Source organism: Pteropus alecto, unplaced genomic scaffold (assembly GCF_000325575.1).
Source record: "Pteropus alecto unplaced genomic scaffold, ASM32557v1 scaffold92, whole genome shotgun sequence".
Taxonomy (NCBI): domain Eukaryota; kingdom Metazoa; phylum Chordata; class Mammalia; order Chiroptera; family Pteropodidae; genus Pteropus; species Pteropus alecto.
In genome coordinates, this window is record NW_006432447.1 from 6578146 (window position 1) to 6591484 (window position 13339).

The 13339-nt window shown below is 42.8% G+C and overlaps 2 protein-coding genes across 9 annotated transcripts in view; one reads left to right on the top strand and one right to left on the bottom strand.

Annotated features, from left to right (window-relative positions):
- Positions 1-204, bottom strand: part of CEP63 (centrosomal protein 63) — a 42794-nt gene extending 42590 nt beyond the window's left edge. For 2 of the 5 annotated variants that reach the window (XM_015585828.2, XM_015585833.2), the window contains exon 1: positions 114-204. In XM_015585828.2, coding sequence (XP_015441314.1) covers positions 114-119 — 6 coding nt within the window. In that variant the 5' untranslated portion in view covers positions 120-204. Of the gene's footprint in view, positions 1-83 lie in introns of all 5 variants that reach the window. The other 3 variants (XM_025043639.1, XM_015585827.2, XM_015585831.2) reach the window with 2 other exon arrangements.
- ANAPC13 (anaphase promoting complex subunit 13) lies at positions 1-6995 on the top strand. 4 transcript variants are annotated; one of them, XM_006907226.3, is made up of 3 exons: positions 1-34; positions 2661-2786; positions 6681-6995. In XM_006907226.3, exons 2-3 carry the CDS (start codon positions 2688-2690, stop codon positions 6804-6806), a joined length of 225 nt encoding a protein of 74 aa, XP_006907288.1. In that variant the 5' UTR covers positions 1-34; positions 2661-2687; the 3' UTR covers positions 6807-6995. The 4 variants fall into 4 exon arrangements, with proteins under 4 accessions (XP_006907288.1, XP_006907287.1, XP_015441321.1 ...); XM_006907225.3 differs by lacking the exon at positions 1-34 and adding an exon at positions 84-207; XM_015585835.2 differs by lacking the exon at positions 1-34 and adding an exon at positions 1759-1830.
- Positions 6996-13339: the final 6344 nt, after the last annotated feature.

Sequence of the window (13339 nt, forward strand, 5' to 3'; positions counted from 1 at the left end):
TCACCGCCAACCTGACGTCCAGCCCCCGTCGTCGGTACGTTCGTTCCGCCCCCTGCCCCCTCACTTTTAATAGAATTCCTGACCTCCCCTCCGCGGAAGCGAATTGGGCTCACCCACATCCGGGTCTCGGAGGGAAAGGGCGAGTGTGTCACGTGGGGCAGAGGGTGGGCGCCGGCGGCCGCGGCTCCTTCGCTGGCTCTGTTTCCGGTAAGAGTTTCCCGCGCCCTCCGCCTAGGTTTCGGAGAGCGAGATTACGTTCGTTCCTCAGCGTCGCACTTCCCCCACTCCCTTCAGCCGAGGCTGATGTCTTCACTTCATCCTCCTCATCACTCTCCTCTCCGCTGGCCGGGCCTGGACCTGGACGTCCCCCGTTTCCACTTTTGACATATCCAGCCTCGGGCGGGAAGTCGGGGCTGTGGGTCGGCCTCACACACCTGTATGAATGGTGGTGGTCTGTGAGGGTCATTTTTAGCGAGGAACAAGATCTTCCTGCTTTGATCATGTAATTACGTGTTTACAAAGCTCTAAAGTACAGGCATGGATAAAATGTACCCCTGCCCCAGGGAACACACGCACCACGTGTCTGGGAAGAGCATGAAACGGACAAGGTGACAAGCTCCCAATCGAGATCATTCACTATGCCCAGGGAACTAAGGGACCTGCGGAGCCACCTGCAGGAAGTGACCTGCGAACCAAGTTTTTTAGTTCAAGGCAGATTAGCTGCGAGAAGAAAGGAAGAGGGAAAAGCATCCAGGCATTGGGAGTATTACACGCATAACAAAAATGTATTCAGGAAACTGGTAGCAGTTAATTCTGTCAAATGTAGCAAGTGTTTGGGACAATGGCCGTGTCCTGGAATTTGCCTCTCTTAATGCTTTCCACTCTTCCAGCCCCTTAAGAGTGAAGACACTTTAGCGTTTAACTCCGGAAATAGGATGTTGACTCTGATGATGTGATGCCCACGTTGAGTTTGGAAGGAAGAGCACGCGTTAGTAATGGGGAAAGAGGCTTTTAAGTGCAAAGAGTGGAATTGTACGATTGGGTTAGAGATGTTTGGAAGAAGGACAGGTGAAAAAAGATTGAGGCCAAATAGGGGGAACGTGTTGTCGCTGATAATAAAATTTACACATAACAATTGGAAATGATAGTACCTGAGCAATCTGTCACAAAGGCGACCTAACTTAGTGGATCGTGAGGACAAGAAGGTATTCAGGGCAGGCTGCCTGCTGAAGCTAGAGTGATGCGAGAATACTTTATGAAAAAAGTGTGCGGACTTGAGAAAATCAGCAGAGAAAAGGGAGGAGGCTATCCCAGAGGCCAGAGCATCAAGGACAAAGGAGCGGCAGCAGAAAAAAAAAAGGAGGGCTCTTGTAGAATGGGAACTCCAGAAATATAACTGGAACTGAGGGGAAGAACCCCTTGTGTGTAAATTTCCTGAGGATAGGATCTTTCAACTTAATTGAGTCATTCACTAGATGGTACTGTATTAATTCTTGTGTGAACATTAAGACCTCATCTGTTTCACTGTTGGCAGAAGTAGCTGGGTACCTTTTGCGTCAGTTTGGCCTGGGTCCTTATCATAGGGGTAAAAATCCTCCATACTAACCTATATAATCATTACCCAAGTATTAGGGCTATCTTTTGGGGACTTTTGGGGACAACACAGGCCTAAATGAAGGAGTTGGATTCCACCCCCAGATCGTTTCTTGTATGAGTCTTCAGTCTCAGGTGACTGAGAGTACCTTTGGTGCCATTGACTTCCAGGGAGCACAACAGAGTGATACCTGTGATGAAGAAGCAGAGCCCAAACTTGGAAAAAGGAACCCAGAGGTATCTTCTAAGCTGGCTACAGTTGTTTAGAAAAAAAATTGGGTAATTGGTCATGGTCAAGGAGCTAAGCAATCATCTTGACCACTTGGGCCAGGCATTAAAGGGGGTACAGCATTAAGAATCAGAGGAAGAAGAAATAAGCAGCGTGGGATCCTACCACTACTGTTCACCTGGAGGTGCTCCTTTCCGGGCTCAGCCTGGGTGCCCTCTTGGGAAAGGCCATCTCCTTTACAAGTTCGGATGAGGATTTCTTTCAGGTCTGTGGTTGGTCACTTTGTATAACCCAGTTCAGGATTAATCTCGGTATGTTCATTTAGCTCTTGTGCCTGAGAGTGCCAAGATTAGAGCCAAGGCAGGTGGAGACTTGTAAAAAATGGTTCGGGAAAGGCTAGAGGGGCCAGAGAGACTTGGTTATGAGTCAGGGACTCACCAAAGGCATCCTGAGCAGGGAAAGGTGAAGGTGCAAGTTAGGAGAGAAAAGCTACATTCTTTCTGTGCTGTGGCCTCATAAAGGAGGCCTTCAAATATATTGCCTTCCTGTCATACTATGACACTGGGCTGTCAACTGGGCTATGTCTGATGTCTGTTTAGTGTACACTATAAAGAATCCATCAGCCAAGGTCGAAGGCAGGTGGGGGAAGAGGGGAGGGACTGTGATCTTATAAATAAGTTGTCACCTGACTCAGATGAGAAGATGGCTCTTTCTCAAGGTGATATTATGCCAAAAGACACATCTAGACTAAAAAAAAAAAAAGCCCAGGGAATCCCAGTGCTGGATTACATCAGCTCCTCAGTCTTCGTGTTTAAGAAGTAACCTCTTTGGCTTACAGGTTTGACAAGATCAAAGCTTCAGGAGAATGGACAGTGAGGTACAGAGAGATGGAAGGATCTTGGATTTGATTGACGATGCTTGGCGAGAAGATAAGCTGCCTTATGAGGATGTTGCAATACCACTGGTAGGCTCCACTTTGTGCTCAGAATGTTAGGTTAAAGATATGATCTGGTGGGCTCTAGTAGAGGTAGAATGTCAACAGAAAAATAAAGTAGTAGGGCAAAGAAGTCAAAGCTGAGAGTCCTCTAATTCTAGAAGCTTCTGGAAAGCATCTAGACTTTTTATTTGAAGGGAAGTGTGGTTCAGAGAGCTGGCATGACCAGCGCAGTTAGGAGTCATGCCAGGACTGGAACACAGGTCTTCTGAGCCATTTTCTATTGACCACACAAAAGCCAATAAACCAGTTAAGAGTCTAATGTATAAGATGGGGAAGAACAAGAAGCAGTGGCATATAAACTAACAATATGTCTTACTTCTCAGCCTGTGGCTTGTCAGTCTGTTGACATATTTAAAAACTCACATTCTTGGAACACATGCCTATCCTAGGTTCCCTGGAAATATTCAGAAGACATCTGGCTTTTCTTGTTTTGCATTTAGACCATCAAGCTCCTAGAATACTCTTTCCTGATCTCTGAGAAACCGCTCTGTAAGGAGTTTGTTAAACCTTGTATAATAAGTGACCTAAAAGTTTTGCTTGTATAAATGCTTATTAAATATCCTTTTTATGTCATAGAGGCCTAACAAAGGACAAAGATCAGGGCCTGGGGACTATTTTTCTTCAGTGCACACTGACTACCCTGAGAAGAGCCATCAATAAAATACAGCTTATAAGTAGAATACAGCTGCTGTTTACAGAGAGAAAATTCAGCTCACCCACATTTTCATTTAAGAATAGGAGATGATAATATGTTCAATGAATAACACACATATCACATAATAAGTCATAGCTTAGTTCAAGTTTAGAAAAATAGTCAAAAGAGCATAATGAGAATTATAGCTGCCACTTATTTAATAGCAGTTTTATGCCATGGACCAAGGTTGAAATTTGACATACATTATCTCTAATCCTTAAAACAACCTTATAAGGGTGTTTTTCCTTTACAGAAAGGAAATAGGATCAGAAAGGGGAACTTACCCAGGGTGGGGTAGCTGATAAGGTGGACTTCACACCTAGCTCTGTGAGGCAATAGATTCTGTCCTGTAAACTTTTGTTTCTTTCATCCCACAAGCATTTCTTTGAGGCCTTCTTTGTGCCATAGACTATGTGAACATAAGCTAGTTTCTGCCCCTGGGAATCTAGAGGTGTAACGTACATAAATAAATACTTATATAGGTTCTAAGTAGGGGTCATAACAGCTTATAGTGTATGAAGTGGCTCAGAGGGAATATAATGTTTCAGCTGCTCTTAAGGGAGGATCAGAAGTTTAGCAGGGGTAGACAAGGGTACTCCATCAGAGGAGGCAGATGTGCAGAGACTCAGAGCTTTGAAAGAGTCTGAAAGAGAGTTTGGATAGAGAATATGTTTGTCATATAAGGTAGGCAGAGAAGTTGGGCTTGGACTACATTTTGAGAGGGATGTTTGATACCATGCTTAGACCTTATCCTGAGGATATCAAGGAATGAGTGGTCTTCAAAATAGAAGTCTGCCATGCTCAAATTTAAGTTTTGGAAAATTAGTTCAGCAGCATTGTCAAGGAATGTCTGCCATAGAGAATGAGGGAAGTGACAGGGCAGAGAGACCAGTTAGGAAGCTACTGCATTGGTCTAGGTAAGGGGAGAGGGCCTGAACAATGGCAAGAAAATGGAGGGGGATTGCCAAATTCTGGATATGCTTATGTTTGGATTTGAGGATCATTTGTGTGGTAGGGGGTAAGAGAGGGAAATTTCCAGATTGTAGCCTGGCCCAGTTGCTAATCCATGTCTTTTCCCATGTCTTGAGATTCTAAGGCATTGTGTGTACCAGCTTTTGGTGCTGCCTAACAAGTCACTAAAACATAGTGGCTTAAAATAATAGCAACTTATCTCATGATTTTTTAGCTCAGCTGAGAGGGTCTTCTGGTCTTCACCAGCTTGACTGATCCCTGCTGGACTTGCCTGTGTTCTGCAGAGAGCCAGCAGGCTAGTTGGAAGCTGAGTAATTGAGGACACTTTCTCATGTCTGGCAGTTAAGCAGACTGTGAGCTGGGATGATGAGGTGACTAGGGCGCTGTCTGTCATTATCCAGCAGACTAACCCAGACTTCACATGGCCATCTCAGGGTTCCAGGAGCAGCACGAGAAGAAACTGCAATCTTCATGGAACTTAGGCCAAGAGCTGGCTCACTGGTACTGCAGCTGCTTTACATTGGCCAGAGGAAGTCACCTGGCCAGTCCCAATCTAAGACTAGGGAAATAGCCTCTGCCTTTTCACAGGAGTAGCTGCAAAGAATTGTAGCCATTTTACAATATACCATAATAGATTATTGCATTTATGGTATTCTGTTTGTTTTCTAAGCACATATGCAATTTTGTATGTTAGCATTCACTGCCAGGAGATAATAGTGACCAAATGAAAGACATTATTTTAGAACGCATACCACAGATGGGTTGAAATTGAGCAAAATTGCCTGCCTCTGAATTAAATAATTAAGCAAGGATTTGTTTATTATGCTTTGTCAACTATGAGTAATTATTGGAATCAAATTTTCTCTTTAAATTTGAACATTTTATTGCTTTACAATAAATGATAGTTCTTTTCAATTCATATAAGTGTGTTTGAATTGTAGTCTTAATATTTAGAGCAAGATGTATGTGATTCATATATACTTGTCATATTATAAGTAAATCATTTTATATACATTGAATATAATTCTAAATGAGGAAAACATTATATTTCTATGCCGCAAATTGGAATCCAGTGGGAAATCATAAGTCTGGATATTGAGTAACACTTTGCTAAGCCTAAAAAAAAAGTATAAATTTAGATAATTAAAAACAAATATATTGGTATCAGTGAACTCTGATACAAAGCAGAGACCTGGTAGTAATAAATTTAAAGTATAAGGAAGCAATTTTAAAAGTTCTCACAATACATACACAATGGGAACTGTGAGGTGATGTGTTAACCAGCCTTATCGAGGTGATCATTTCCCAGTGTATATGTGTATCAAATCATGTTGTACACTTTACAGTTACACAATGTTATATGTAAATTAAATCTCAGTAAATCTGGGGAAAAAATATATAACGAAACTATCCCAGATTCTACTGTTAAGAGTGACCCCCTTGCTTACCACTTAAAGGAAATGCTGGCAGGATATGAAGTAGGCATTGGCCACGTTTTATGCCACCACTAGGGGGAGGTCTCGTGTTACATTTTCAGAGCTCCTACTTACCTCCACTATCATATAGGTGTGTTGGGCACAGCATAGTTTTTGAATACATTTCTTGTGCTTAAGGAATATACCAGCAAACGTGGTATTTTTTTAAGGCAGCCTGCCCCAGAAAATACTTAATATTGGCTCTTTTCAGTTTTCCCAGCCACTAAAATAATAGCAAGTGTACTGTGAGCACCGGGTGCCCTGCACAGTGCCACAAACTTGATCTAAATTACCACATTCAGGCCTCACAGAGGTCCTCTGAGGTAATCAACGGCGGCTTCTTTTTTTTCTCTTATTTTCAAAGAGGAAACCAAGGCACCAAGGGTTTGAATACCTTGCTTGAGTAACCCAGCAGTGAAGTCATGGGCTTGGATCCCCGTGGCTTCCAGAAACTTGTGCCCTTAGCCTTCTGCCACACTGCCTCCTGCACAAGTGCTAGAGCCATAAGGACATCATGCCTTGCTGGAGAGGCCCTGAGTGATATTGCTAATACTTGACCTCGAGTCTTTTTGTTCTAGCTCTTTCTTTAGGATATATTTCTATCAACTATGCTGCCTCTTTCTGGGTACTCCCACGTTTTAAGTCTCGGTGCGCTGAGTTTTAAAGGGTTTGTTGATGTACGGTATTCCATCGTTCTGAATGTCCATTGTACCTTTTCAGAATGAGCTTCCTGAACCTGAACAGGACAACGGTGGCACCACAGAATCTGTTAAAGAACAAGAAATGAAGTGGACCGACTTGGCCTTACAGTACCTCCATGAGAACGTTCCCCCCATAGGAAACTGACACCTGGCTCCTTTTTCATGGACGGATTTTTTTAAATACATAGATACAAATTGTTTCTTTCAGTCTCCTAATTCATATCTTTTAATGATAGATCAGCACTCAGAAATGTACATCCACTTAGTTTGTGGCAGCAAAGTTCAATGTGGAAATACTCACCAGAATGAAAAACAGATTGAGATTTCTCAGGAATGCAGAATATTTGGCTTTTTGAACCTAAAGTTCTTCATTCATTAGCTTGTGTTTAAACATGTTTGGTTAAACATTTGCGGTTAACTCTAATTTTGCTTTACTATCAGAGTTTAATACTTCCCAACTACTTATATTTGTCCTGTGACAGGATATCAAAGCTATGAGAGAAAAAGGCTAAAAAGGAAGCTGACATAAGGTGAATTACTAACTTCTCATATACGCCCACTCAGAGAAGCAGTCTGAGTGGATGTATATGATGCCTGCAGATGCAATGGACATTTAGAAACCCATTCACTGACTGCGGGATTCCTAGGATTCTCCAAGGGCTTTTCAAACTTTGGACACATTTACAAATTAAAAGGACATTTGGCATGTCCCTCTGCTCTCCCTACCACTTCTTTAGGTGCCTTGGGAAAGGCTCTTGGGCTAGATGGACACTAGTTTTATCCAGTAATGGGATTTATTTTCTTAAAACCCTTTGAGATGTAACTCAAAACACCATGGAGTCAATATTTAGTTATACATTTCTATGAGAATTTGTATTTTGCAAACCATGTTCACGTAGATTGATCTGCTGGAGTTATTTGCCTCCATTAAGAGATGTCTGTCTTGTTCTCTATCCAGACTGTAAATTCTGTGGAAAGAGACCCTGGCTTATACTTCTCTACTCATTGAAGTACTGAAAATACTGAATAATTGAAATTTCTCATCTTTTTTTTACTGGATCTTTCTATGTACCCATCTTTTAGGAGAAAGTATATCACAAATGAGCCGCTTGTAGGGTTTTCATCAGAAACATGGTTATTGCAACTCTCCAATAATCCAGACGCATCCAGGCTAATCTTCCTGTGATTCAGTGTCCTGCCTCAAAGTCATCTCAGAATAAAGATCCCAAGGCACTAGTCCCTCCAATAACCAAAGAAAAACAACCCAATAGAAAAGAGAATTATGTTTAGAAAAAATTTTTATACCAAGAGAAAACAAAGCTTTTCAAAAAATTAAAGTACCTATAATGTTCTTCCATATTCTAATTAAATGAGGGTTTTTCTACAACTTTGTGGCATATAATATCTAAGACACACCTAGGAGCTTAGTAGATGTTCATATTAATCCAGCCTTGCTTATAGGCCCAGCCTTTCCCAGGAATATTGGTAGACCAGTAAAATATGAAAGTTGTTAACTGAATCAGTATGACATACAGCTATTGGTTTATCTGCTTGGCTTGTGACCCTCATTTGAGAACTGTCCAAGTTTGTGACCTGTGAGATGGTGCCAGAGCCATAGCTCATGGAAACAGAAGCTGGGTGACCAAACCTAGGCCAAATTATCAGCTGGGGCTCTCGAATCTGGTCATCTAGGACTGGCTTGAGGACAGTGAGCACAAGAAATTTGAGGTTGATGTTGTAGGGTGGTTTACAAACGTATCAAAACACCCAAGGAGGAAAGTGTCTGCAGAGGGAGGTGAGAGGCTCTACAGTGCCTTGATTCCTGCAGCTTTCTGGGTCAAAGCGTGTGTAGTGCACTCCAGCACAGTGGGGCCAAAAACATTTAACTTGCTTTGAAGAAAATAATAAAATATGATATTTCTTACACCCTCCTTGAGTTTGTGAGCCAGCACCTGAAAGATGGGTAGGAGTAGCCAGAGGAAGAATTGGGGGTTGAAGACTGATTGTAGAGAGAGCAAATTGCATAGACCCGGGAGGTGGAACTGAAATTACAAACAAGGTGGGCAGGCAGGTAAGAAGAAATAGGGGACTGGCCTGATCAGATTATATTTTGTATTTTTAAGCACAAGTCACTCTGGGTTTGATCAGGCAAGAATAGAAGTGGAAAGACAAGAGCTTTGCATTGGCTCAAATGAGAGAGAATGGTGACAGAGTAGCAAGATGGTGATGGAAATAGGACTTGGAATATCTCTTAGAGGTAGAATTGTTCAGATGTGCCTGGCAAGAGGTATACTTCATGAAGACAGCACCCCGGATGGTGTTTGGTTCCAAAGAGACTTGAGGGCCCAGCATGAACACTGCCTTTGTGACCCAGGGGTGAATTCTCTGAACTAGACAAAGGACTCCAGATGTAGCCTCTGTCCTCTGGAAACAGAATCTGGTTCCAGGAGCTGCCTATCCTTTGAAGCCCAACTTAGATCCACGTCTTAATAATATAGTAACAGTAACGATGGCCGTCACAGCTGAGTGCTTCTGTGTGCCTTAGACACATGATCTCTAGCCCTCATGTCCACTTTGAAGGTGAACATTATTGTCCTCATTGATCAGGAGATGATGACTTAAAATTAAATGATGTGTTCCAAGTTAAAGGACTTATTCCAAGTTGTTCAAATAGTAAGCAGATTCCAACATAGGTTGCCTGATCTCCAAACCCTTGTCTTCTCCCTGGACCACGTGCCCTTCACTGTAAAAGTTTCTGTGACCATTTTATTCTTAAATGAGGAGAAAAGTCCTATTGGAACACTCAGAACTTCAATGTTTAGCTTGCTTCTCTAAGATAAAGAACTGAGTGAATAATTTTTATTAGGAACCCAAGAGTCATGACACATTTAAAAATTCAACCTATTACCAAATCCATATTTAACGCATATAATTAATAACTTTAGCAGCAGGGGTTATTGTTGTCACTGGTTTTTATACAAGGTTAAATCCCTAAAGCAGGGGTCCCCAAACCCTGGGTCGCAAACCGGTACAGGTCTGTGGCCTGTTAGGAACCGGGCCGCAGAGCAGAAGGTAAGTAGGTGAGCAAGCGAAGCTTCATTTGTATTTGCAGCCGCTCCTCAGCACTAGCATCGCCCCTCAGTTCCACCTCGAATCATCAGGCATTAGATTCTCATAGGAGCACTGGTCCCTGGTGCCAAAAATGTTTGTGGGCCACGCTGCCCTGTATCTTCTGATTTTGGGGCATTGAGAGTGGACCGCTTAGTGGCAATGCTACTTAGTACCCAGCAGAGGGCGCGCAATTCCTTTGAGAAAGTCCAAATCACAAGCAGCTCTTTTACTAACTTGAAACTGAAGATAATGAATAAATGCTATTTTGCTTGAAAGTTATTCTGCATATGTGAATCCCTGGGATTCTGGCCAGCCATGCTTGGACTGGGCAGCTCGCCTAGTGAGCTCCTCACTTGTGTTTCGCAGGAGGCCAAGTGAAGGCACACAAAAGGTGAGGGTAGTTCAGAACTTTGCCTACCTGTGACCCCAGCTTATACTCTTAGGCCTGGGGACTCTTTCATGAAGATTTCCCCCAGCTTTTTGTGTTAATCATTTGGATAATTTAGGCATCACCCTGTAATGACTGTTTTCCAAAGCTCGCTTCCTTGATTTGGCCCTGTTTTACTCGCAGTTAAATTCTTTGCCACATTCCATGTCCAGTTCCTTGCCATGACACATGTAGGCCATCAGTAAGCACCTGTGAAAAGTAGTTGGGGATTATGGGCTGGCATGGAAGGGCAAATTGGTGGTCTTTTGAGGAGGTTTCATATCTTGTGACCCTCTTGGCTCCAGATGATAACCTTGGTCTTTGAACGTTGGCCAACAAGGACTGGCCATACGCATGTAACCTGTGAAGTCACACAGGGCCCCACACTCAGAAGGGCTCTGCTGAGGCCATCTTGAAACTCTAAATAATTTTCGATCAAGGGGCCCACATTTTCATTTTGTACCAGACCTTATAAATTATGTAGCAGGTCCTTAAATCTGTGGTAGCCATCTGTTGGTATTCCCTGTTGGATGATGACGAACTTGACCCAGCAAATGCCCTCACCTTGGGAGTGAGAATTCAAGACACTATGAGAATTGTTCCTTGGAGTGACAGAAAAGCAGGAAGGTCCAGGAGAAGTGGCAGGAGTAAAGCTGGGCATACCTCCAGGCTCTCTGCGGCATCCTGAAAGGTGTTGTCATTGCTGAAATTGTTTCCTGAGCTCGACTGAGTCCTATGTCATTCTTGACACCTGAAAGCAAGCCTAACTGACACATGGGGTACAAACATGCTGGAAGTGCAGAAAGACAGGTTCTGTGGCTGGTTAAGAGAACCTGAAGCAAGTTTATCACTCAATCTCAGGGCATGCTCTTGCCTGAACTTCATCTGGCTTGTAGCCAACTACGATATGAACTTGCACTCTACCGCCTTGGATACGTCTCACAACAGAGCCTCTGACTGAAATAAGATACAAGAAGCACAATTACAGAGCTGGGAACACATTGGTTCATGAAGGGTTTCTACCTGAGTTTTTACTTTAATTTACCATATCGTGTTGAACCATATAAAAAAAGTTTTTATAGGTCAAAAATAGTCACAATTTCCTATGTTTTTAGCTAATTTTATTCTTACTTAGAGCCAGTTGAGCATTTATATGTGTAAATACACATATACACACAACACACAAAAAACCGGATTTGATGGGGAGAGGCGGGAGCTGGCAAAGGGTGGAGAATTTGAAAACAACCAAATGACTCGAAAGGAAGTGAGGGAGGTTGATGTATAAACCCATTCCAGTTATCCCATGCCTTCCCTAGTGACTCAGATACCCTTTATCGTGCTGCCACCACCCAAGGCCAAAAGGGGTTTTCCTCCACTCCTGCCGCGATCTTGCCTCCACTCCCTTGGTATCTCTGCCATGCTTCCTCTCCCCTCCCCCTTAGTTTCAAGCAGTCCCCTGCGCCACCGCCATCCTCACGGATTGGCTGTCACACTAACTGGACACAGTCTAACTGTGCAGGACTTCCTGAGGAAGTGAGGTGGCAGCATCCTTGCCTCTCTGCCAGGGGCGATGCCCTGACACCTGTCATTGACTAAGACCCCACACGGCCACCCCTGGCACAGCCCAGACAGAAGGACCATGGGCCAGTCTGGTGGGGCGCTGCTCTACAGACCCATCTTCTTGACTCTTGTGTTCCCAGCTGCTGTCCTCCCAGACTCTCTCAGGGTTGTGCAGATGCTGAGACATACTCCTTCCTCCCCACTCACAACTCCTGCTCACCCAGGACTGCCTTCTGGGAAATGAGGTGCCCACAAGTCCCAGGTCTTAGCCCAGGAGGACAAGCAGCAGTGGCTCCGGGAGTAGGAGAAAAGAGAGCACCTGGCCGGGTTGGCAAGTCCCAGATGAGCTGGACTCTTGGCAGAAGTGGGAAGGACGGCAGCTCTAGTCCCCTCGCCTTTCATCGCCTGCTTCTGACTTCTTTCACCCAGTTTCTCTTTCTCTCAATCAACCAATCAATTGGCCTTTATCTGTGTATGTTCTTACTTCTCTCTTTCTTGCTGTTTTTCTCCCTTTCTCTTAGTCAAGCATTTATCTAATTATTTTACTTTATGCACTAGACTTATCTTTTTTCTTTCATATTGCAAAGACCTTTAAAAGTGTAGCTCACATCAAGCTTGCATCTTGTTTTATTTTACATAATTGTTACTTATTTGAAATTACATATAAGTCAAATGTAAATAGGCTGCTGGAAACGGTAGTGGCTAAGAGTACAAACTCTGGAGGCAGAAAGACCTAGGTTCAAAACCCAGCATAGCATGCGTCTGCATCCCCCAACCTGTTCTTTACCTTTCTGAACCTTAGTTTCCTCACTGGAAACAGGGTTGATAATACTGCTTACACGATAGGTTTATGGGAGGATAAAATGAGACAACGCAAGTGAAGTGCTTAGAACAGTTTCTGGCATACAGTAAGCACCTAATAAATATTAGCTGTTGTTTATTTTCAATATAATAAAATAAGCTTTCAAGTAAATTCTACATTGATACTATGAAGTCAATGAAAGAATAATTTCACTATGTTAATAATCATTCCCAAATAATCCTATGGGATTATTTTGCATAGTAGAAACAGAATGGATTAGGAGGCAGATCTGGGTTCAAGCTCTAGCTCCACCATGTACCGGTTGTGTGACCAGGAGTGTGCTCTCTGAGCCTTCATCACAGAGTTGGGCTGTACAATGAGTACGGTGTGCTCAAAATAAACACTTAAGTTAAACATCATAATTTACTTTGTAAATTCATAACTTATTCTCAAATTCATATTTTGTATAGCTCTTAATATACATTCTACTTTAAATATAAGAAATGTGCACATAGGCATATCTGTGTGTGAGTTTGCATAAATACGTTTTTAAATGTCTGGAAGGAAAAACAGCAACCTATTGGCAGTCATCGCCTCTAGGGACAAGATTAGACCGACAGAAGAAGGAAATTGTAACATCTTTATTTTCTTCTGAATAAGTGGATGAGGTGATTGGAAATTTTCAAACATAACAATGTAGATATTGCAAAAAATCAGAATATCATTGTTTTAAAAAATATTCTCACTGCCTTTGAATAAAGATTTGGAATGTGTCAGT

Bases quoted from the DNA above. Each gene is read 5' to 3' on its own strand.
- ANAPC13 (XM_006907226.3), top strand. From the start codon at position 2,688: ATGGACAGTGAGGTACAGAGAGATGGAAGGATCTTGGATTTGATTGAC. The intron at 2,787-6,680 runs GTAGGCTCCACT...GTACCTTTTCAG, and splicing joins AGGATGTTGCAATACCACTG to AATGAGCTTCCTGAACCTGA.